Source organism: Lynx canadensis, chromosome F2 (assembly GCF_007474595.2).
Source record: "Lynx canadensis isolate LIC74 chromosome F2, mLynCan4.pri.v2, whole genome shotgun sequence".
In the NCBI taxonomy this organism is placed as follows: Eukaryota; Metazoa; Chordata; class Mammalia; order Carnivora; family Felidae; genus Lynx; species Lynx canadensis.
The window spans coordinates 75,186,123-75,208,726 of record NC_044320.2 but is presented as its reverse complement, the minus strand read 5'-3'; the positions used below and the strand labels follow the sequence as shown (position 1 = coordinate 75,208,726).

The window sequence follows — 22,604 nt, the reverse complement described above, 5'->3', positions numbered from 1 at the left end:
CAAGCCTTTAGCTAGACTCACCAAGAAGAAGACAGCACTCAAAAAATGAAATCAGAAATCAAAGAGGGGACCTTACTACTGATACCACAGAAAGACAAAGGGTAAGAGATTCCTATGAACAATACATGCCAAGAAACTGGACAACCTACATGAAGTGAATAAATTGTGAGAAACAGACAACCTTCCAAGCCTAAATCATGAAGAAATAGAAAATCTGAACAGACCAATTACAAGTAAGGAGACTGAAGCAGTAATCAAAAACCTCCCAACAAACAAAAGTCCAGAAGACGGCTTCACTGGTAAATCCTACCAAACATTCGAAGAGGAACTGATACCAATCCTCAAATTCTTCCAAGAAATAGAGGAGAGAACTCTCCCAAACTCATTTTATGAGGCCAGTTTTACCCTAATACCAAAACCAGACAAGGGCATCACAAGAAAAAAAATTATAGGGGTGCCTGGATGACTCTGTCAGTTAGGCATCTGACCCTTGATTCGGCTCAGGTCATGATCTTATGGTTCATGGGTTCAAGCCCCGTGTTGGGCTCTGCCCTGACGGTGTGCAGTCTGCTTGGGATTCTCTCTCTCTGCCCCTCCCCTGCTCGCACGCTCTTTCAAAATAAATAAACATTTTTTTTAAAAAAAGAAAAGAAAATTATAGGCTGATCAATACCCTTGATGAACACAGATGTAAAAACCCTCAACAAAACATTAGCAAACCAAATTCAGCAATGGATTAAAAGGATCATACACCACAATCAAGTAGAATTTATTATACAGATATAGAAATGGTTCAACATTTGCAAATCAATCAATGTGATACACAACAGTCACAAAATGAAGAATAAAAATCATATGATCATCTCAATGGATGCAGAAAAAGCATCTGACAAAGTCCAATATCCATTTAAGATAAAAACTCTCAACAAAGTGAGTATACAGGCAATGTATCTCCACATAACAAAGGCCATTTGGACAAGCTCACAGCTAACATCACATTCAATGATAAAAAGCTGAAAGTTTTTCCTCTAAGATCAGAAACATGACAAGGATGCCCACTCTCACCACCTGTATTCAACATAGTACTGGAAGTCCTAGCCAGAGCAATTAGGCAAGAAGAAGAGGTAAAAGGCATCCAAACTGGAAAGGGAGGAGTAAAACTGTCACTATTTACAGATGACATTGTATTACATACAGAAAACCCTAAAGACTCCACCAAAAAGCAGAGAAAGAGGAACCCTTCGGCTCTGCTGGTGGGAATGCCAACTGGTGCAGCCACTCTGGAAAACAGTAAGGAGGTTCCTCAAAAAATTAAAAATAGAACTACCCTACAACCCAGCAACTGCACTACTAGGTATTTATCCAAAGGATACAGAGGTATTCATCCAAAGGATACAGGAGTGCTGATTCGAAGGGGCACATGCACCCCAGTGTTTATAGCAACACTATCAACAATAGCCAAAGTACAGAAAGAGCCCAAACGTCCATAGGCTGATGAATGGATAGTTGTGTGTCTATATGTGTATATACATATATACATACACATACAGACACACACAATGAAAGATATATACGTATATATACACAAAAGAAGTTGTATACACACACACACACACAAAACCATGCAATGCAATATTTTTCAGCGATCAAAAAGGATGAAATCTTGCTACTTGCAACAACGTGGATGGAACTAGAGTGTATTATGCTAAGTGAAATAAGTCAGTCAGAGAAAGTCTATGACTTCACTCATACGTGGGTTTTAAGACACAAAACAGGTGAACATAAGGGAAGGGAAGCAAAAATAATGTAAGAACAGAGAGGAAGACAAACCATAAGAGACTCTTAAATACAGAGAACAAACTGAGGGTTCCTGGTGGGGTGATGAGTGGGGGGTGGGAAGGGTGGGCTAAACAGGCAAGGGGCATTAAGGAGGACACCTGCTGGGATGAGCACTGGGAGTTATACCTAAGTGATTAATCACTAAATCCTATTCCTGAATTCATTATTACACTATATATTAACTAATTTGGATTTAAATTAAAAAATAATAACAAATAGTAAAATTAAATTTAAAAAGACTCCATCAAAAAACTGTTAGAACTAATAAATTCAGTAAAGTTGCAGGATCAAAATCAATATACAGAAATCTACAGAAATTAGTGTTTCTGTACACTAACAAGAGAAAATAAGAAAACAATTTCATTTATAATCGCATGGAAAAGAATAAAATCTCTAGCAATAAATTTAACCAAGGAGGTAAAAAGACCTATACCCTGAAGACTATAGGATATTAATGAAAGAAACGTGAAACACAAATGGAATGATATCCCATACTCAGGGATTAGAAGAATTAATATTGTTAAAATGCCCATACCTGCCAAAGCAGTCTACAGATTCAATGTAATCCCTGTCAAAATTTCAATGGCATTTTCCACAGAAATAGAACAAATAATCCTAAATCATTTGTATGAAACCACAAAAGATCCCAAAGAGCCGATGCAATCATGAGAAAGAACAAAGCTGGGGGCATCGTGTTCCCAGATTTCAAACTACGCAACAGTTTGAAAAACTGCTGAAAAACTAAACAGTCATAGTTATCAAAACAGCATGATATTGAAATAAAAACAGACACACAGATCAGTAGAACAGAATAGAGAGCCCAGAAATGAACCTACACATATACGGTCAATTTTTGACAAAAGAGCCAAGAATATGCAATGGGGAAAGAACAGTCTCTTCAATAAACAGTGTTTGGGAAAACTGGGCGTTCAAAAGAATAAAACTGATAAAGAAAAGAATGTACTATCTTCCACGTACAAAAATTAATTCAAAATGGATTAAAGATTTGAAGGTTAAGACCTGAAACCACAGAATTCCTAGAAGACTGCCTACGAAGTAAGCTCCCTGATACCAGACTTGGCAATGAGTTTTTACTTTTTATTTTTTATTTATTTATTTATTTTTTTTTGGCAATGATTTTTTAAAACAGGTTCCAAAATCAAAGGCAACAAAAAGAAAAATATACAAGTGGGGCTGTATCAAACTAAAAGCTTCTGTACAGCAAAAGAAACCAACAAAATGAAAAGGCAACCTACTGAATAGGAGAAGATATTTGCAAAAACCATATATCTGATAAGCAATTAATATGCAACCCACGAAGTCATACAACTCAAAAATAGCAAAAAAAAAAAAAAAAAAAAAAAAAAGAGGAGAAATGGACAAACATAAAAAATGGACAGAGAGAGGATCTAAACAGACATTTTCCCAGATATAGAGGTGGCCAACAGGTACATGAAAAATGTTCAGTATCACTAACCATCAGGGTATTCACACTGAGGTATCACTTCACATCTGTTACAATAGCGATTATCAAAAAAAATAATAAATAACAAGTGCTGGTAAGGGTATAGAAAAAATCAATTATCAATTTTTGGTGCCATAAATACAGTATTTATATTTCTCTGTATGACTTATTCCACTTAGCATAATGTCTTCAAGGTCCATCCATATTGTTGTAAATGGCAGGATTTCCTTGTTTTTAATGATTGAATAAGGAAAACTCACTTTTAAATTTTTTTTTTTTTCAACGTTTATTTATTTTTGGGACAGAGAGAGACAGAGCATGAACGGGGGAGGGGCAGAGAGAGAGGGAGACACAGAATCGGAAACAGGCTCCAGGCTCTGAGCCATCAGCCCAGAGCCTGACGCGGGGCTCGAACTCCCGGACCGCGAGATCGTGACCTGGCTGAAGTCGGATGCCCAACCGACTGCGCCACCCAGGCGCCCCAGGAAAACTCACTTTTAAAAGAGTATCACTTATCCTAATAAAATACAATGCCAAGTTACCGTAAAAAAACATTAAAAGAGGCTAAGAACCATGTCTTTTACTTCCTCTGAGCCATAAATGCATCTTTAAAAGTACCTCAGAAAAATAAAAACACCCCAAAAGTATATATTCTATTACAAAATGAGCTTAGTGCTTAAAGTTACCTAAATTAAATCATGTCTCCTGAAATATGAATAAATTCAAATTCCTCATGCTATATATTATCCTGAAATAGAGGGGGTGTATACGTAAGAGGGGGATACATATTCCCAGTAAGTATTGTCAACAATGCCAAAGAAGTTCCATGTGCCTGTTTTAAAGACAACAAGCGACAGCAGCCGACACCGACGCAGTCTCTGCAGACGGGCACACGTGGAAAGCGAAGTATCATCTTGTCTCATGTAAAACCACCATTAGAGGGTATGAGAGTTGTAATGACCGGCAGGAGCACTAGTATTCACGAGTAAATATTCCGAATTCAGTACATCAAAGGTATATGGCTCCTGGTTGCAAACCTGCTATTCAGGTATTCACCATGACGTGTGACCTTGAATCCCCAACCTGGGACAAACTTTCCACAGAGCACAGATCACAAGAGGACAGGCTTTAGAGCCTGATATCAGAGATTGTATCCTGGCTCGTCTTCCTAGCTTCCTAGCGTGCCTTGGGCAAATAACAACCTCTCTGTTCCTCAATTTCCTCACAGGAAAACTGCAAAATGGAGATAATATGTAGACTCTATCTATTCTAAGATTTAAAAGAATTAATGTACATCAAGTATTCAACAGTGTATGGCATACTAAATGCTCAAAAGACTTAGAAGAATGTAGGTCATATTAAAATGATGACACATTGGCCTAATAAGCGTGTTACTGGTAATCTGTGCTAACAGCAGCCTTATACTTCCATGATACGTATTTCCTCCAGTACCTATTTCAAAATCTGTGCTTCCTTCTGTGTATTTCTGTGAAACGATTTTGATGCTTAACATGAAACAGAAAGCACATCTTTGTTAAACACCTACTGAATTTTTGTATAGTCCTTAAGCAAAAATGATGAGTAAGATAAAAATTGGTAGAAAAAAACACCAAGTCCTTGATAACAAGCCACAGGAGGGCAATTCTCATGACGGCCAAGGAACCACCAATCATTAAATGTAAAACATCACAATCTCTCAAATGATAAAGAAAAGAATGAATATCCTGGAGAGAAACTTATTGCTATCTCATTTCTTCAAGAGACATAATAACCTCTGAAATGAAGCAAACAGAAAATGGATAAATTTTGGTATACAAATTATATTTAACATTATTAGTTAATAATTCTTTTTCAAAAAAAATCTAATTTGACTAGGAAAGTTCAAACTTACTTTTAACAAGATGGAATTAAACACTAAATAATTAAAGCATTTAAATAATTAAACCTATTTTCAAAATAGGTTTCTAAACCGTTTTAGTTTCTTACTCTTAGATGTCTCACATATGCACTTTTATATTTTACGTTATCGTAACAGCCTACACTGTTGTATGGTTCTTTAAGAAAAAGTAACGTGTTTGAAAACAATCATTTAGGGGCTCCTGGGTGGCTCAGTCGGTTGGGCTTCCGACTTCAGCTCAGGTCATGATCTCACAGCTCGTGGGTTCGAGCCCCGTGTCAGACTCTGTGCTGACCGCTCAGTCTGGAGCCGGTTCCAGATTCTGTGTCTCCCTCTGACCCTCCCCTGCTCGCACTCTGCCTCTCTGTCTCAAAAATAAACAAACACTAAAATTAAAAAAAAAACAAAAAAAAAAAACACAGAAAACAATCATTTAAAAAAAGACATGTAAATGCACAATGCATGCAGACAGATGAAAGGAACTAGGGAAATATCCCCTTGTACTTTTCAGTATCACGAACGATGAGACAGTTTCAGTGCCACACATGTGAACGGCAACACAGACAGCAGGGGACTCTTGCTTACCGTGCCAAACTGCTGCGTGTCCGTCCCAGAGAGTCGCCACCGTCTTCCTTGCACCGTCCCATAAATTATGAGAGTAGGCTTCTTTTAATACATTCTTCCTCTTATAAATGTGTAAGAAAATAATAGTAAGATAGAGAAGAAAGATAGTAAAGTAAGGAAGTATTAAAAGTATTAGTGGTGTAAAAACCCACAAGAGATAGTTTGCAAAATTCAAATAGTCCTCCAACTGCTCCACACCAAACCATCCTTCGAGGATGTGAATCAGACAAGTCATATAGGGCACAGAATCCTGTCCTATACCGCAGGTTTGATTTCTGTCTATCATCTTTCTTTAGGTGAAAATGACAAATTCAGTCTCTTTCTTCATTGTCATGGTAGGTCTTTAATTTTGCCACTAGAAGGGAAAAATAATCCAATGTTATTCTCTTCACAACTGAGAAGTTAAATGTTTCAGTCTACATAAATAGTATACAGAATCATTTTTTTTAATTTTTCTTTTAATGTTTATTTTTGACAGAGAGAGAGAGAGAGAGAGAGAGAGAGAGAGAGAGACAGAGCATGAGCAGGGGAGGGGCAGAGAGAGAGGGAGACACAGGGAGAGGGAGAGGGAGAGGGAGACACAGGCTCCGGGCTCTGAGCTGTCAGCACAGAGCCTGACACGGGGCTTGAACTCACAGACCACGAGATCGTGACCTGAGCCTAAGTCGGACGCTCAACCAACTGAGCCACCCAGGTGCCCCCCCCTTTTTTTTTTAATTTTTTAATGTTAATTTATTTTGAGAGAGAAACAGAGAGCAAGTAGGGGAGGGACAGAGAGACAGGGAGACACAGAATCCGAAGCAGGCTCTAGGCTCTGAGCTGTTAGCACAGAACCTGACATGGGGCTCAAACCCACGAACTGTGAGATCATGACCTGAGCTGAAGTCGGATGCTTAAAAAACTGAGCCACCCAAGCGCCTCTTATTTCATTTTTTTTTTTTTAATGTTTGTTTATTTTTGAAAGAGAGAGAGAGATTGCCCCCAGGGGAGTGGCAGAGAAAGAGGGAGACACAGAATCCGAGACAGGATCCAGGCTCTGAGCTGTCAGTCAGCACAGAGCCCCATATGGGGCTCCAACTTACAAACCGTGAGATCGTGACCTGAGATGAAGTCAGATGCTTAACCAACTGAGTCACCCAGGTGCCCCTATAGAATCATCTCTTAATACCAAAAAGGAGTACATGGTTCATGGTTAACTTTGTTGCAGATTTAAATGTGAAAATTATAAGGTTTCATTTGCATGCTCATGAAGCATGTCAGGTTTAGCTTTTGAAATAACTCACAAAGCTATAATTGAGAAGGAAAATAAACCTGATGAAGAATGAGATTTCGGATTGATCTTAACAATTTGACTTACATCTTAAGTGGATCACACTGAATGTTTGTATCTTAAATTAGGCTATGTTGAGATAACTGCTCTTCACAAAAGAAAGCATCGATATTTGAGTCAATAAAAGTAACCCAATTCTTTAGGAAATGATGACATACATTTGTGTGTACTGTCCTTTACAAGCAGGTTTACAAAAAAATTTCTCTATTCTTTTGACATTATGCAGTAATAAAAATTTATCAGTGTCATTTTTATCTTGTAGTCACTAAAATTTCTCTTAAGGCTTCAATGACTGAAACTATAGCTATACAATTATTTTATGCCACTTATCTCTAAACCAGTCACTTACCAGAAATTAGGCAAATATCTTGTCCCAATCTTCAGTGTATATGTTCTGGAAAACACAGTATACAAAGAAAAATATGCTTAAAAATATATAATCATTAATATCTAGAGTTAGAATTTCCATAAAATAAATAGCAAAAGACATTCACATATGTGTGACAAATATTATAACCCCACACTAGTGTATCACAGTTAAATTATTCTCGTGACCAATGCTTTAGTGAGGACAACGCTATACGCTTATTTCCAGTATATAAAGCCCCACCTAAGACTTTCTTTTAAAATTCAGAGCTAGGAGTGCATGGATGGCTCAGTAGGTTAAGCACCGGACTTAGGCTCTGGTCACGATCTCACGGTTTGGGAGTTCGAGCCCCGCGTCGGGCTCTGTGCTGACAGCTCAGAGCCTGGAGCCTGTTTCTGATTCTGTGTCTCCTTCTCTCTCTGCCCCTCCCCTACTTCAAACCGTGTCTCTCTATCTCTCTCAAAAACAAATAAGCACTAAAAAAAATTCAGAGCTATAAAAAATTTTTGCTTCTTTGGAGAAAAAGTACGAAAGTAAAATGTATAACTGAACATGTCTCTTTTTAGTAACTTTGCCAAATAATAAGTTGATGGTCAAATATGATATTCAATGATATAATTACATTAGCTCTTATGATCATGTTCTCTACACAAGATTTCCTTCTTTCATTCCTGTTTTCTTAGGTTCTGATTCTATTCTTAGAGACATTTTGTCATCACTGCATACGACATAGTCTTTACAAAAATCATCTCAAACCCTTTGTAGATGAGACAAGAAGACATAGTAAAGAAAGGGGTGGAGGAAGAGGTAGAGACAGATACACAACAGCAGTTATATGTTCGTTGTCTTTATGCCAAGATTATCTGCTCCCTGACTTATTGGCAGGGCCTGCGACCTGACTTGGTCTTCCAGGGGTGGAGGATTTAGTCTAATTTCCTTGTCACCAACGGCATTGATCGTGAGAAATGTGGGCCTGCGATGATAAGAGAAGCTAAACACGGCACATGCTAAGCTCACAAGCTGGGCTTTATTTTTTTCACTGAAGTATATTGGACACACGATGCTATGTTAGTTTCAGGTGTTCAACACAGTGATTCAAAAACTCTGAATGTTTTGCTGGGCTCACCACAAATGTAGCTGCCATTTGTTACCATACAGTGACGTGGGCTTCAATTACATCATATTCTCATCAACCCATCTGAAGACTTGAACCCCTATAATGTATCAGGATGTGGTCATTTAGAAGGCAATATAAACATAGCAAAACTTACTACTTTTTAAAATTAGAGGCTTCCCCCAGTAACATGGCTAGAACTACGAAAATGGAAAGTAAGTGTTGATGACGATGTGGAGAAATTAGTACCTTCATATGTTGTCGGTGGAAGTAAAAATAATGCAGCCAGTATGGAAATAAATCAGTTTGGCGATTCCTCAAAAAGCTACACATAGAGTTACCTTATGACCCAACAATTCTACTGCTAGGTACGTATCCCAGAAAACTGAAAACACACATTCACACAAAAATTTGTATGTGAATGCTGATGGCAGAATTACTCCTAAGGACCAAAAAGTGGAAACAATATAAATGCCCATCAACTAATGAATGGATAAATGAAATGTACTACACCCAAACAATAGAATATTATTCAGTCATACAAAGGAAAGAGGTACTGGCTCATGTTACAACAGGCATGAACCTTAAAAACATACGAGGTAAAAAAAAGTCAGACACGAAAGGCCGCCTTTTACATGATTCCATTTATATGAGATTCCCAGAAGAACCTAGTCAGTAGAGACAGAGAGGCAAGTGGCTTCCAGGGGCTGGAGGAGAGGGCAATGAGAAGTGACTGCTAATGGAAGTGGAAGTGTCTTTTGGGAAGAATGAAAAGGTTCCATAATTAGATAGTAGTAATGGCCGTACAACCTTGTAAATATGCCAAAAACCATCAAGTTGTACATTTCAAAATGGTCCACGTTATGGTGAATTACGCCTCCACAAAAAGAGCTTTTAAAAAATGTTCGTAAGTTAAAGTTTATGATGGCTTCTCAAATATGTTAAAAGGAGCTTCTCCTAGGCCTGAAAACGAATCATTTTGATGATCCGACCCTTACTGCTTAATACAATTGCCCCCTCTAAACTAGTCTCATTTCCGATTTTAATAGGATCATAAAATCTTGTGATTTTAAAACCTTTTTTAGTACCTCCCCCGCTCAAAATTGGTAATAGAACTATACCTCGTATGCTCAATTACATTTTCAGTTATCACACATACTTAACAAACACATACAACGAAGAGGGACAGCACACAGACGCACATCCAGGGACAGAAGTTATGTGGACATCTTCATGCACAGTCCCTGAACTGTGCCCCTGTGCTGCAGGAAAGGACCTCCTCCAAAATGGTCATCCTCGATTTTGATTTAAGCCCTTTCAGAACCGGAAACTCAAAAGTTGTCCAATTCCATCTTTAAAACCATCCATCAATCTACAAAAGATCGTCCATATACTTACCTGAATGTAACTTTTCCCTGCCGGACCTAGTTCTACACCATAGAACTTCTTCCGTGAGACACGGCACAGCTATGATAAGCTGTGAAATCCCGTTTTCTAGTCAGAATCCTGAATTCTTTTGGGGCGCCTGGGTGGCTCAGTTGCTTAAGCGTCCAACTCTTGATTTGGGCTCAGGTCATGACCTCACAGTTCTTAAGATGGAGCCCTGCGTCAAGGCCCTGAGCCATCAGTGCACAGCCTGCTGGGGAGTCTCTGTCTCCCAGTCTCTCTGCACCCCTTGGCCCCCTTGCGCGCGCTCTCTCTCAAAAATAAATAAACATTAAAAAAAAAAAAAATCTCAGTTCTTTCAACCACTCCTCAGACCCTAGAGTCATAACGTCTCACCACTCCGGTCACTCCCTGTGACGGACTCCAGTTTGATATTGAGAGCAACAGGTACAGTAACCCACCTGTGCCTCAACTTGCTAAAATCTGTAAAACTGGGATATGGTAATAGATACACTACGTTAGATGACGCTAGGTCATGACGCTATGGAGAAAAATCTAAAGCAGGGTAATCGGAATATGGAGCTCTACAGCAGGCAAGAGGGTAGGAGGGGGTTGCGATGTTTTAATATCATAGCCCAAGAAGGACTCCTGAAAGGTACATTTGAGCGGAGACCTGAGGAAGTGAGGAAGCAAATGATGTGGGAATTTGGAGAATTCCTGGCTAAAATAAAAGCAGACGCAGAGGGTGTGTACTTGGTAAGGTGAGGAGCAGCAGGGTAGCAGGCTGAGAAGAGTGAAGGGAGAGGGGTCAGAAATGGGCAGAGAGGTAGCACTATGGAACTCTCTAGGCCAGCTTTCATCTTAAGTGAGCTGGAGAGGGCACCAGAAGAGACAGCCTGACTGCAGCTTTAAGTGACCACTGTGTTGAGAATACACTGCATAGGGAGCAAAAGAGAAGTTAAGGCAGTAAGTGAAATGCTGAAAATGGCTCAGACAAGGCTAACAGAGTGAAGGTCTGTAAGAGACCATCAGTTTCTGGATCTATCGTAAAGATAAAGCCACTGGAATTGCTGATGAACGTCTCTAGAATGTGAGTGAAAGAGAGAAGTCTGGGAGGACTGCAGTTTTGGCAATGTGGGCTTGTATTCCAGGAGACTGTCACTTCCCGTGTGACCTAGGCAGACCTAATATTGCTATGATCACCACTGTTATTAGCTAGCTTGAGAAAAGACGGAGTTACAGGAAGAACAGGTTTGGGAGTGTTCTCGACATCAGAAATTCAATTTAGAACATGTTAAGATTCTAGTAGACATCCAAGTGAAGACCTTTAACAGGCAGCTGGACATACAGGTCAGCAGGAGGATCAGGACTAGAGGAATACAGACATATATTCCTCCGGGGGGGGGGAGGAATCTAGAATGAAAAAGAGTCCCCAGGACTGAGCCTTGCAGCCCTCAACATTTTAGAAGTTGGGAAAACCATGAGGAACCAACACTCTCCTTCCAGGAATGGCACCCTGTGTGTCAAAGTAAGGAAAGAGCATTCAGCTGTTTCAAATGATACTGAGAGGCCTAAGAAATAATCATTGATCACTGCGTTTTACAACACAGAGACATTGACAAACCCTGATAATTAAGAAATATTTTGATAACAGTGAGGATGAAAGTCAGGTGGAGTAAATTCATGAAAAAAAAAAGGGGGCAACGAATTGGAAACAGCAAATATGGACAACTCTGCAGAGAAATGCTGACACAAAAAGGAACAGAAAAATAGGGTGAGTATCTAGAGGGGAATGTGGGTCAAGTTTGTTGTTGTTTTAAGATGAAAGAAAACAGCAAGCTTTAATACCAATGGTAATGGGTCAATGGGAGAGTAAGAAAGAGATGATGCAGGAGAGGAATAATGTTGGGACCGGTCCTTGACTAGACCACAGGGGATAAATACAGCGTATAAGACAGGGGATGGCCCAGAGAAGACTATGCCATTGGGTTACTAATTCATTTACTCAACATATACTTACTAACCAAGTAGTTCGTGCTCCACACTATTCTTAACACTTGAGGATACATCAGTAAACAAAATCATATGAGAAAATCAGGGTGCCTGTGTGGTTCAGTTGGTTAAGCGTCCGACTTCAGCTCAGGTCATGATCTCACAGCTCGTGGGTTCGAGCCCCATGTCGGGCTCTGTGCTGACAGCTTGGAGCCCAGAACCTGTTTTGGGTTCTGTATCTCTCTCTCTCTCTGCCCCTCTCCTGCTCACGTTCTATCTCTCCCTCCTTCAAAAATAAATAAATATTAAAAAATCATATGAGAATGGGGCGCCTGGGTGGCTCAGTCAGTTGAGCGTCCGACTTCGGCTCAGATCATGATCTCACAGTTTGTGAGTTCAAGCCCTGCCTTTGGGCCCTGTGCTGACAGCTCAGAGCCTGGAACCTGCTTCGGATTCTGTGTCCCCTTCTCTCTCTGCCCCTCCCCCACTTGTGCTCGCGCTCTCTCTCTCTCTCTCTCTCTCAAAAATAAATAAATGTAAAAAAAAAAATAAAAAAACCCATATGAGAAAACATATGTAAAGCACTTACAATAATATGTCTGGCACATAGTAGGCACCTAACAAATACCAGCTAAATACAGACCTTACCTGTGTTCCTTCAAATCCGTGACAAAAAATGTGGACCAAGACAGTGCCCTAAAACCTGCCACTAAAGAACTACCAGAGGAGTCTGAATAACAAGCCTTTGAGTGGATAAATACTTACTTTCCATAATATGAAAATTGGCTTTAGAAGTCAATGAATGCAACCTCTTAATTTTGCAGAAACCAGTTAAAAAGAGAAAGCCAAGTTCACTTGCCCAAAGTTACTAAATTAATTCAGTGAAGAACCAAGGACCAAAATTAAAATCCAGTTCCTACTTCCTACTCTGGTTTTCACTACATTCTCTGTAATACCTCTGTCCCTCTCTCTCTAACAGAAAGCTGAAAATATTAAGATTGCAATTTCTGTCTTCCTACTACTTCTGCCTGGCCCTTGTCCCCCTCCAATTTACCACGGGCTATACTGGACTCCTTACCACTTTGTTTTGATCCAATTAAAAACTATAGTGGTTAAAAGTGGTTTGGGGGGAGATACAGTATTTTAATTACCAAAATAACAGGTTATTTCCAAGCAAAAAAAAAAAAAAATCTACAATCAAACACAGTCCTCGCATCACATATTAAAAAAATATCGTAATGTTGACATTGATAGTGAAGAACATTTATTGTAATTGACTTTACACACTTTAAAATAAGAACATTTCAAAAACTAATAAATCAGAACAGAGGATTTCTTGTTTTCTGTAAAAACTTAATAAATCTGTTTAAAAAAATTTGGGGGGGGAATTCAAACTGGTACAGCCACTCTGGAAAACAGTATGGAGGTTCCTCAAAAAGTTAAAACTAGAACTACCCTATGACCCAGCAATTACACTACTAAGTATTCATCCAAGGGATACAGGTGTGCTGTTTCGAAGGGGCACATGTACCCCAATGCTTATGGTAGCACTATCAACAATAGCCAAAGTGTGGAAAGAGCCCAAATGTCCACTGATGGATGAATGGATAAAGAAGATGTGGTCTATATATACAATGGAGTATTTATTACTCGGCGATCAAAAAGAAGAAATCTTGCCATTTGCAACTACGTGGATGGAACTAGAGGGTATTATGCTGAGCGAAATTAGTCAGAGAAAGACAAATATATGACTTCACTTATAGGAGGACTTTAAGATCCAAAACAGATGAACATAAAGCAAGGAAAGCAAAAATAATATAAAAACAGGGAGGGGAACAAAACATAAGAGATTCTTAAATACAAAGAACAAACAGGGTTGCTGGAGGGATTGTGGGAGGGGGAAGGGCTAAATGGGTAGGGGCATTAAAGAATCTACTCTTGAAATCATCGTTGCACCATGTGCTAACTTGGATGTAAACTATAAAAAATAAGTTATAGAAAGTAAAAAGAAAAAAAATTTTTTTAACATTTTTATTTTATTTTTGACAGAGAGAGAGAGACAGAGCATGAGGAGGGAAGGGACAGACAGAGAGGGAGACACAGAATCTGAAGCAGGCTCTAGGCTCTGAGCTGTCAGCACAGAACCCAACACAGGGCTCGAACTCACGAGGTGTGAGATCATGACCTGAGCAGAAGTCGGACGCTCAACTGACTGAGCCACCCAGGCACCCGGAAATAGATCTATTTTTTAAACACCCATTATCAGTACTTTTAGCACCATGGATGGCAGCAGATCAATTTTTTACTTTCAGTATATAAGCCACATTAAGGATACATTGAAAATGCCAATTAAATTAAATACTCGCTGAAATAAAATTAATTTTCCCTTTTTCTTTCTGCATTTTTAATAGTTGTTTAACAGGGGGATAGGACTCAGTTCTAGCGAATAAGCATCTACTTCAAACCATCAATAAAACTGAAGTTTATCTAATATCTCCATTAAAACATCTGGCAGACCTAGTAATTTTATCTTTAAAACAATACCTTTTAGGGGCGCCTGGGTGGCTCAGTCGGTTTAAGTGTCCGACTTCAGCTCAGGTCATGATCTCACGGTTTGTAGGTTCGAGCCCAGCATCAGGCTCTGTGCTGAGAGCCAGGAGCCTGGAGCCTGCTTTGATTCTATCTCCCTCTCTCTCACCCGTCCCCAAGCTCACTCGTGTGCGAGCTCTCTTCTCTCTCCCTCTCTCAAAAATAAACATTAAAAAAGTAAAAACCAGGGGCACCTGGGTGGCTCAGTCGGTTAGCCATCCGACTTCAGCTCAGGTCATGATCTCACAGTCCATGAGTTTGAGCCCTGCATCGGGCTCTGTGCTGACAGCTCGGAGCCTGGAGCCTGCTTCGGATTCTGTGTCTCCCTCTCTCTGACCCTCCCCTGCTCATACTCTGTCTCAAAAACAAATTTAAAGAAAATTTTAAAAATTTAAAAATAAATAAAATAAAAACAATTACCTTTTAGATTTCAAGTTTCAAACTCTAGGTTCTGATATGAACTACCTTCCAAGGTTTGGGATTTTTTTTTTTTTAACCCTAGAATGTCCTTCAACTTCTAACTAGAATCTTGCATTCTGATAATTACTGTTCTACCTTTTTTTTCCTTAACCTATCCTCACCCCCAAATGTTGCACATCTATACGGGTGTATCTGTAACTGGGCAGCACTCTTACGAGCCTATCTCGGACACCAGGTGGAAATAAACATTTCATTCGAAAATTAATCTTCTATTTCTATCCAATAGTAAATGCGACCAAAACATTAAGGACTGTGTTAAACATCCGTATTTTATCTCAGTTTTAACACAGACTAAAGAAGTAACAATGCCATTTCAGCATTAACAGCACAACCAAGTCCTGAAACGCTCCAACCACCCCCAAGTCTGAACTTGCTTCTTTAAGGAAGCTGCCTGGGCAGTCTCAACGAATACCACACACCAAATACTAACTTCCTTTTTCAAATCTAGCAGTGGTGTTCCAGTTTTCGGCGTCCTGGTTATGTGCACACGCATTTTTCTTACGCATCAGCAGCCTGAGGGCAGAAATCTGTTCCACAGGCTGCAAACCCTAGGGACCAACGCAGTGCCTGCGCGCACAAAGTAGGTACCCACTCAAACTATTAATAGCACACGAGCGACCGGATACACAGTTTCGTTTAGTCCTTCCAGCCCCCCGAGGAGGCAGGTACTATTATTCACCGTTCCTATTTTACAGACGATCACAAAGAGGCTCAGAAGGGTTACTTCGCTTGCCGGGATCACAGAGGCAGCAAAGGGGCATCAAACCAGGATTCCAAGCCTGACTCGTCCGAAAGCCTTCTTAACCACTTATTCCTGCGGCCTCTCCCGTACACGCCCGTGATCACCCCAGAAGGCTCGATTCGGATCCCGGAACCAGAGGTCGCCGGGCAAGCCCCAGAGGCCTGTAGTGAGGTTCTGACACCTCGCCCCGCCGCCTAAGTTGAGATGAAACGAGGTTTTTAAGCGCGGGGGTTGGGGGGGGGGGGGAGTGATGCGCGGCGGAGTGAAAGGGCTCGTTGTGACCCAGGCAGGGCCACCCCTCCCCGCCACTCCGGTGCCCGAGCTTATACCGAGTACTGCGGGAACCGCCGGGGACTCCGGGACTGCCTCACCGAGACGAGACTCGCGGTCGCGAGACTGATGCGGAGCCGCGCGCCGGAAACGGAGGACAAGAGGAGGACCGACGCGCCTCTGGCGGGAGGGGCGGAGGCGGCTCGCGCTCACCCTCGAGCAGCGGCGGGAGCCCTTCGGTGGCTCAGCGACCCAGGGAAGCGAAGAAATTTCAGCGGCCAGCGTTCTCCCCCACGAGCAACCTGTGAAGAAAAAGACAAACACCGGCGGCAGCCCGGACCGCGTTGAGCCGTGCACCGCCTGCCGCCCCGCCCCTTCCGGGGCCGCCAGGAGCCGTTTCCGGTGGCGGCGCCTCCGCTCGCTCCGGGCTTGAGCACCCCCGGGCCCGTTTGTAAACTCCTGACGTTCCCCCGCCCCCCCCCCTCCACCGGGCGCGCCGGCGAGACCTCTTTTCGGTGTCCGGGAACCAAGCCGAGGCCGGGAAGGCCGGTCCCGTGCCGCCGGTCGCAGGGCTTCCTGCTCCGAAGTGGGAAAATGTGCTGCGACAAGTGGAGCCGCGTGGCCGAAATGTTTCTCTTCGTTGAAGACCTGGAGGAGGATTGTAAGATCCTTTGCCTGTGCTCCAGGGCATTTGTGGAGTAAGTAAAAACGCGTCCCTCTTCATTTCTAGCCCGGTTCTTGCCCAGAAATGTAGGCCTCGCAAGCTACGTGTGATTGATCCCCGAAGTCGTGGCTCAAGTCGAAGACCCGTGGGCAAGGTGGTTTCAGGAAAGAAAAGTCCTCAGAGTTCACGGAAGGTCGCCTATTACCGTTAAGGGAAGGGGGAAATCGACTTTGTTGGCTGCTGTGAAAAAACGCGGCAGCTGATTGATTTCGTTTCTATAAACCGAGGGGACGTTTAAAAATCGGGGGAAGTGAAATGTAAACGCCCCTTCAGGGGTGTGACAGCTCAAGGTGAAGACTTTAAGATGAGTACCTTTTGTTGGTTAACATTTTTTGAAAACCTTGAGATTTATTCAAGTGCATATGCGCAGACATAGGGCTTCCAGTTACCCGAGATAAAAGATTTAACTATAATTCCATCAGTTTTTCAGCTGTGTTTTTGGGAAATATTTGGGGTAAAAATTGCCCTCTATGGAAGGAAGACCAGTGGGTGGGAAACAAGGAACTAAGAAATCGGATTATAGGGATGACTGTTTGTATATCGGGTGTGTGAGTTAAGACGCTTCAATCTTTTTTCCGTCCCTAAAACAGGTATGTTCTCACAATGATTTCCAGTGATTTCGCAGGCTTATTGTTAGATTCAACCTGTGGAAGTAAATTTCATGTGCTGTACTTTTAATGTAATTTAATGTGGGGGAATTGAAGTTTGAAGAAATGCTTACAGTTACTGTGTTTGTGTGGAGTAATCAGAAAATTGATCCAAAAAGAAGTTAAACACGATGTTTAACTTTTAAAATATTGCCATCTTTGCATACGTGCATGCATGTGCAAATGCTTTCTGTGGTTCTTTGTATTAGGTACCCTGGTAGGCACTGGGGTATAAGACACAACCTGTCGCTACACCATAGTAAGACAACTGTTACATAATTATTTAGCGAATTACGGTTGTAGGTGTTATAGGAGAGGAGTACAGGGGCTGTCATAGCAAAAACCTAACCTTTCTCCAAAGATCACAGAGATTTCTTTGAGAAAAGTAGCTTTTGAAAAGAGGTCTAGAGAGTGGAAGTAAACTGGGGTATGTTTGAGTGAAAGAGGGAGTGACGAGCAGAACTCTGTAAAAAGTAGAAGAAAGCCAAGTCTACATACCTGATTCTTAGCCTGCGGCCAGATGAGTCTCAGGGCTATCTTCATGAAGCCTCCTTTCCACAAAAAAAAAAAAAAAGGAAAGAAAGAAAGGGAATGTGAGTTATAAAATGCACGAAGTTGATGGGGCACCTGGGTGGCTCAGTTAAGCGTGACTCGGTCAGTTAAGGGTCCTGACTTCTGCTCAGGTCGTGATCTCACAGTTTGTGAGTTCAAGCCCCGCGTCGGGCTCTGTGCTGACAGCTCAGAGCCTGGAGCCTGCTTTGGATTCTGTGTCTCCCTCTCTCTCTCTGCCCCTCCCCCGCTCGTGTTCTGTCTGTCTCAAAAATAAATAATAAACATTAAAGAGAGTTTTTTTTAAAAATGTAAAGATTTGAGAAAAAACTGTCATGCCATACCCCTACAAAGCAATATGCTACTAGATTTCAATTAAAGCAACTTTATTTAGAACACAATTTAGGGGGCTCCTGGGTGGCTCAGTCCGTTGAGCTTCCAACTCGATTTCAACTCAAGTTATGATCTCATGGTCATGGGATGGAACCCGATGGGCTGGTGATGGGCTGGCACGGAGCATGAAAACTGCTTAATATTTTCTCTCTCTCTCCCTTCCCTCCACCCCCCCCCCAACACCTCTTCCCCCTGGTATACACGAACTCTCTCTCTTTCTCTCTCAAAATAAAAATAAATGAATAAAACACAATTTAATTGCCATATAAATCACCGATTACTTTGAATTTAGTCTTTTTGAACCAAAATGTTCATTTTTTTAAACTTCGTATAATTTCATACATATTAAAACTTAGAAGCTCTACTTTGCTTTTAGAAGCCACATTCTGGGTTCAAAATAGGTAAAGAGAAAAGAATGGCTTTTTCCTTTAGATCACTTAATGCTCAAATTATAACCCCTTAGAACAAAAAGAACTTGGAAATATGATCTTGAAATTATTTCCAGGAGAAGTCCTGGGGACTTGGAGACACGCTGGCAGTTCAGAGGCTTAATAGTGTAACTCTGACTTTCCAGGTAGAGAAAAGGTCTGTTTCACCATCTTAAAATAACAGATTGACTGTTAGCAAAATTCTAGAATAGATTATTAAACTGAAAAATACAGTACCATACTTTGGAGCAGAAACAGAAAACGAGCATTAGCATAGGCGCCTAATACCTTCTTAGTATTGAGTTGACTCTCATACTAAACTAAACTAAAGGTTATTGTACACCTCTCCTAGAAGGCAGAAAATAGAACCTCATATTGTAACTAATTTTTATTTTCTGAGGACATTATATTAACATACTGTCAGGGCACCTGGGTGGCGCAGTCAGTTGAGTGTCTGACTTTGGCTCAGGTCATGATCTCGCAGTTGATGAGTTCAAGCCCCATGTTGGGCTCTGTGCTGATAGCTCAGAGCCTGGAACCTGCTCAGGATTCTGTGTGTGTGTGTGTGTCTCTGCCCCTCCCTGCTCATGCTTTGTCTCTCTCAAAAATAATAAAATAAACGTTAAAAAAAATTAACGTACTGTTTTTGAGCTCTACAGTAATCTGTTTCATCTGCACATTCAGGTTTTCATACACCATATATATGAAGAAAACATAATTACATGTAATGGCGCTTTTAAAAATAATCATCATGATGGCTCAGTAGTAACATGAAAAAATAGCTTACGTTAATAAACGTCTGAATATAAAATATCTACGCTATAATTACAATTATGTAAAAATTTTGTGTTAATATGTACATAGTCTAGAATAGAATATAGTAAAATGCTGAAATGATGGAGTAGTAGATTTTTGTTATGAAAACAACAGACATTAATTATTTAATTCTTTTAAAAGAATTACTTAATTCTTTTAAATCATTTTTTTCTTTAAGATTTACCTATTATATATATCTGATGCTACTCATTCTTAGAAAGTTTATGCTTTTCTTGTTTTTAAACTTTATTATTATTAATTTAAATCCAAGGTATTTAATATATAGTGTAATAATGATTTCAAGAATAGAATTTAGTGATTCATCACTTATATATAACACCCAGTGCTCATCCCCACAAGTGTTCTCCTTAATGCCCCTCCTCCATTTAGCGCCCCCTACCCAACACCCCTCCAGCATCCCTCAGTTTGTTCTCTGTATTTAAGAGTCTCTCATGGTTTGTCTTCTTCTCTGTTTTTATATTATTTTTGCTTCCCTTATGTTCATCTGTTTAAAGTCCACATGTGACTGAAGCCATATGATATTAGTCTTTGACTTATTTCGCTTAGCATAATACACTCTGGTTCCATCCACGTTGTTGCAGATGGCAAGATTTCATTCTTTTTGATCGCCGAGTAATATTCCATTGTCCATATATACCACATCTTTATCCATTCATCCGTCGATGGACATTTGGGCTCTGTCCATACTTTGGTTATTGTCACTAGTGCTGCTGTACACATTGGGGTGCATGTGTCCCTTCGAAATAGCACTCCTTTGGATATCCTTCGGGTAAATACCTAGTAGTGCAATTGCTGGGTCACGGGGTAGTTCTATTTTTAATATTTTGAGGAATCTCCATACTGTTTTCCAGAGCGGCTGCGCCAGTTTGCATTCCCACCAGCAGTGCAAGAGAGATCCTCTTTCTCTGCATCCTCACCAACATCTGTTATTGCCTGAGTTGTTAATTTTAGCCAGTCTGACAGGTGTGAAGTGGTATCTCATTTTGATTGATAGTTGCCTGATGATGAGTGATGTGGAGCATTTTTTTCATGTGTCTGTTAGCCATCTGGATGTCTTCTTTGGAAAAGTGTCTGTTTTGCCCATTTCTTCACTGATTGTTTTTTGGGTGTTGATTTTGATAAGTTCTTTATAGATTTTGGATAGTAACCCTTTTTGTGATATTTCATTTGCAAATATCTTCTCCCATTCCGTTGGTTGCCTTTTAGTTTTGCTGATTGTTTCCTTCACTGTGCAGAAGCTTTTTATCTTGATGAGGTCCCAATAGTTTATTTTTCTTTTGTTTCCCTTGCCTCTGGAGACATGTCAAATAAGAAGTTGCTGCAGCTGAGGTCAAAGAGGTTGCTGCCTGTTTTCTCCTCTAGGATTTTGCTGGCTTCCTGTCTTATGTTCAGGTCTTTCATCCATTTTAAGTTTTATTTTTGTGTCTGGTGTAAGAAAGTGGTCCAGGTTCATTCTTCTGCATGTCGCCGTCCAGTTTTCCCAGCACCATTTGCTGAAGAGACTGTTTTTTCCATTGGATATTCTTTCCTGCTTTGTCAAAGATTAGTTGGCCACATAGTAAATCATTTTAAAATAATTTCAAACTTAAAAAATAGGTCCGTGAACCATATTCCCCTCTCCGCAGATTCACCAGGTCTTAATAGTTAGCTGCCTTTGTTCCATCTCTCCCTCTGCAGACACAGAGACACATGCCCAGGCCCCACATACACCATCTTTTCTGAACCATTTGAGAGCAAGCTGCAGACTTGATTCCCCATCTCTCCTAAATACTCCATTGTGCATTTCCCTAAAACAAGTATATTCTCCTTCATAACCACTGTCGAGGGTTCACATTTCCCCCAGCTTTCCCAGCAGTGTTTCTCTTTTCTTTCTGATCCAGAATTCCACATAGTTCCTCTTATGTTTACTTTTGACTTGTCAATCTCCTTTGGAAAAATTCTTCACCCTTTCCCTCCCTTTCGTGGCCTCAACATTTTAAGAAGTGCAGACCTTACCTTCTGCTTCTGTAGGCTGACCTTACTTAACCTGGGTCTGTGTGACATTTCAACAGGAACAGAGATGGGGCCGTGCCTTCTTGGCAGGAAAGCCACAGAAGTGATCCTGTGGTTGGCCCTGCATCGCTTCAGCAATGACTTTCTGGAGATCCAGTCCACCACTGGTGACTTTAACCTCCATTGCCCAATCATTGGGGTCTCCCAGTTTTCTTCACTGTAAAGTCACAGTGATTCCCTTTGCATTCGTTAGTATGTTGTAGGAAAGTACTCCAGTGCTATACCAATAACCCTGTTGTTGCCTGAATCTGCTACCTCTTGAAGATTGCCAAAGAGTGATTCTCTGCCTGTATCGTTCTACTTTTATTAGTTGGCATTCTGTATGGAGCACTTTCCCTTCTCTCCACGTATTTGTTTACTCCTTTATTTACATTAACGTGAACTCTGGATTGTTCGTTTATTGATAAGTTGTATTTTATTACTGTCATTTATTTTGATGTTCATATTGTCTCAGCTTTCGCTGGTGGGGGCCTCCTGAGGTGGCTTGTGTATCATTTTGATGTGTCCCTGGCATTGTTAGACCTCCTCCTAACCTTCTGGCACAGAAGGTGACCCAAGCATAATCTTTTATAGTCCATGCTTCAGCCTGGAACTGCCATTTCTGAAGGTACCTTGGTTCCTTTTAGCAGAGTGTAGTGTTCAGAAACCAAGACTTGGGTGCTCGTTGTGTTCCCTGCTCTTGGGTTTTCATTTCCCCTATGCTCTCTCAGCAGATAGAATTAGGCAGGGTGTATCTGCATTTTACATACATACATAAATACATGTAGGTGTGTTGGAATATCTTGGCTATCGGTATCCTCAGTACATTTACTTATGTGCTCAGTGTAACCAATCTTGCAATCTTACTAGCCTTTTCCTCCATCTGACACCTAGTGCCCC

At 40.8% G+C, this 22,604-nt stretch overlaps 2 protein-coding genes across 10 annotated transcripts in view; one reads left to right on the top strand and one right to left on the bottom strand.

Annotated features, from left to right (window-relative positions):
- Window positions 1–16,460, bottom strand: part of TMEM68 (transmembrane protein 68) — a 42,831-nt gene extending 26,371 nt beyond the window's left edge. Inside the window, exons 1-3 of one of the 8 annotated variants that reach the window (XR_003966178.1) lie at window positions 16,155–16,387; window positions 7,505–7,549; window positions 5,787–6,180 (exon numbers count right to left, since the gene is read on the bottom strand). Coding sequence is in view for 7 of the 8 variants with exons in the window: in XM_030303688.2 (XP_030159548.1) it covers window positions 5,787–6,111 (325 nt within the window). In the remaining variant the exon portion in view is untranslated. Of the gene's footprint in view, window positions 1–5,786; window positions 6,181–7,504; window positions 7,550–16,154 lie in introns of those variants that run through there. The other 7 variants (XM_030303688.2, XM_030303687.2, XM_030303689.1 and 4 more) reach the window with 7 other exon arrangements.
- The window catches only part of TGS1 (trimethylguanosine synthase 1), a 48,893-nt gene continuing 37,413 nt past the window's right edge, over window positions 11,125–22,604 (top strand). The window contains exon 1 of one of the 2 annotated variants that reach the window (XM_030303686.1): window positions 11,125–11,129. Coding sequence is in view for 1 of the 2 variants with exons in the window: in XM_030303681.2 (XP_030159541.1) it covers window positions 16,690–16,793 (104 nt within the window). In the remaining variant the exon portion in view is untranslated. Of the gene's footprint in view, window positions 11,130–16,479; window positions 16,794–22,604 lie in introns of those variants that run through there. The other variant, XM_030303681.2, reaches the window with a different exon arrangement.